Source organism: Aureococcus anophagefferens, assembly GCF_000186865.1.
Source record: "Aureococcus anophagefferens unplaced genomic scaffold AURANscaffold_45, whole genome shotgun sequence".
Classification (NCBI taxonomy): Eukaryota; class Pelagophyceae; order Pelagomonadales; family Pelagomonadaceae; genus Aureococcus; species Aureococcus anophagefferens.
In genome coordinates, this window is record NW_008705600.1 from 1 (window position 1) to 1,060 (window position 1,060).

The 1,060-nt window shown below is 83.4% G+C and overlaps 1 protein-coding gene across 1 annotated transcript in view; it reads right to left on the reverse strand.

Moving 5' to 3' along the window:
- Nucleotides 1-17: 17 nt before the first annotated feature.
- The window catches only part of AURANDRAFT_67635 (hypothetical protein), a gene marked incomplete at both ends in the record, with an annotated part of 5,470 nt that continues 4,427 nt past the window's right edge, over nucleotides 18-1,060 (reverse strand). The window contains one exon of the mRNA XM_009043208.1: nucleotides 18-980. Coding sequence (XP_009041456.1) covers nucleotides 18-980 — 963 coding nt within the window. The remainder of the gene's footprint in view (nucleotides 981-1,060) is intronic.

Sequence of the window (1,060 nt, forward strand, 5' to 3'; positions counted from 1 at the left end):
GCCGGCGCGAGCCAGACGAGGACGTGCGCGGCCGCGTCGAGCCGCGCGAGGCGCGCCGCGACGCCGTGGCCGCCGTGGCCGCCGACGCGGAGCAGCGTCTGCGGCGCGCCGCGCGCGACCGCGAGGCCGCCGTAGGCGCCGCCGTCGGGCAGCGGCGGCGCGTCGTCGGGGCCGCCGGCGCCCGGCTCGACGCGGCGCCGCGTCACGACGACGCGCGGCCGCGCCGGCGCGCCGTCGAGCGCGACGACGACGACGGCGTCCGCGGGCGCCGCGCGCGCGTAGCCGCAGAGCGACGCGTCGTCGGCGTTGCGCCAGAAGGCGTAGGCGTCGAGGAGCGCGTCGGGCAGCAGGCCCCGGAGGTGGCGGTCCGGCACGTGGGTCTGCCGCGTCGCCGCGCGGCCGCCGCGCGTCGCGCGCCGGCTCACGTCGACGGACGGCGCCGGCGCGCCGCGGCCGCCCGCGTGGCCCCGCGCGAGGGGCCAGGCCTCGCAGCCGCAGTCGCCGCCGTCCTCGAAGTCGTCCTCGGAGTGGCGCGGCGCGCCGAGCGACCGGCCCGCGTCGGACGTGTAGCACAGCGACCGCCACCAGGACCGGCCGTGCTCCGCGACCTCGTAGACCTCGACGAAGGCGCCGCCGCGCTCGCCGCCGCGGCCCGCGTGGCACTCGCGCCAGTGCCGCGCGCCGCCGCGGTCGAGGAAGCCGACGACGGCGCAGAAGCCCGCCGCCGCGTCGAAGGACCGGGGCAGGAAGAGCGCGAAGCCCGCGAGGGGCGCGCGGTCGCCGAGCAGCGGCGCGAGCGCGGCGCCGACCCACGCCTCGCGCGGCCCCGCGCGCGCGAGGGGGCGCAGCGCGGCGACGTCGAAGGGCGGCGGCGGCGCGAGGCCGTCGCCGCCGCCGGGCGGCGGCGGCGGCGCCCAGGCGACGACGTCGACGCGGCGGCCGACGAGGCGCCAGCGGCGCCGGAGCGCCGCGCTCGACACCTCGGCCGCGCGGAGCGGGTCGTCGTCGCCGCAGCCGCCGCCGCCGCCGCCGAGCGCCGCGGCGGTGTCGGCGTCGTCGC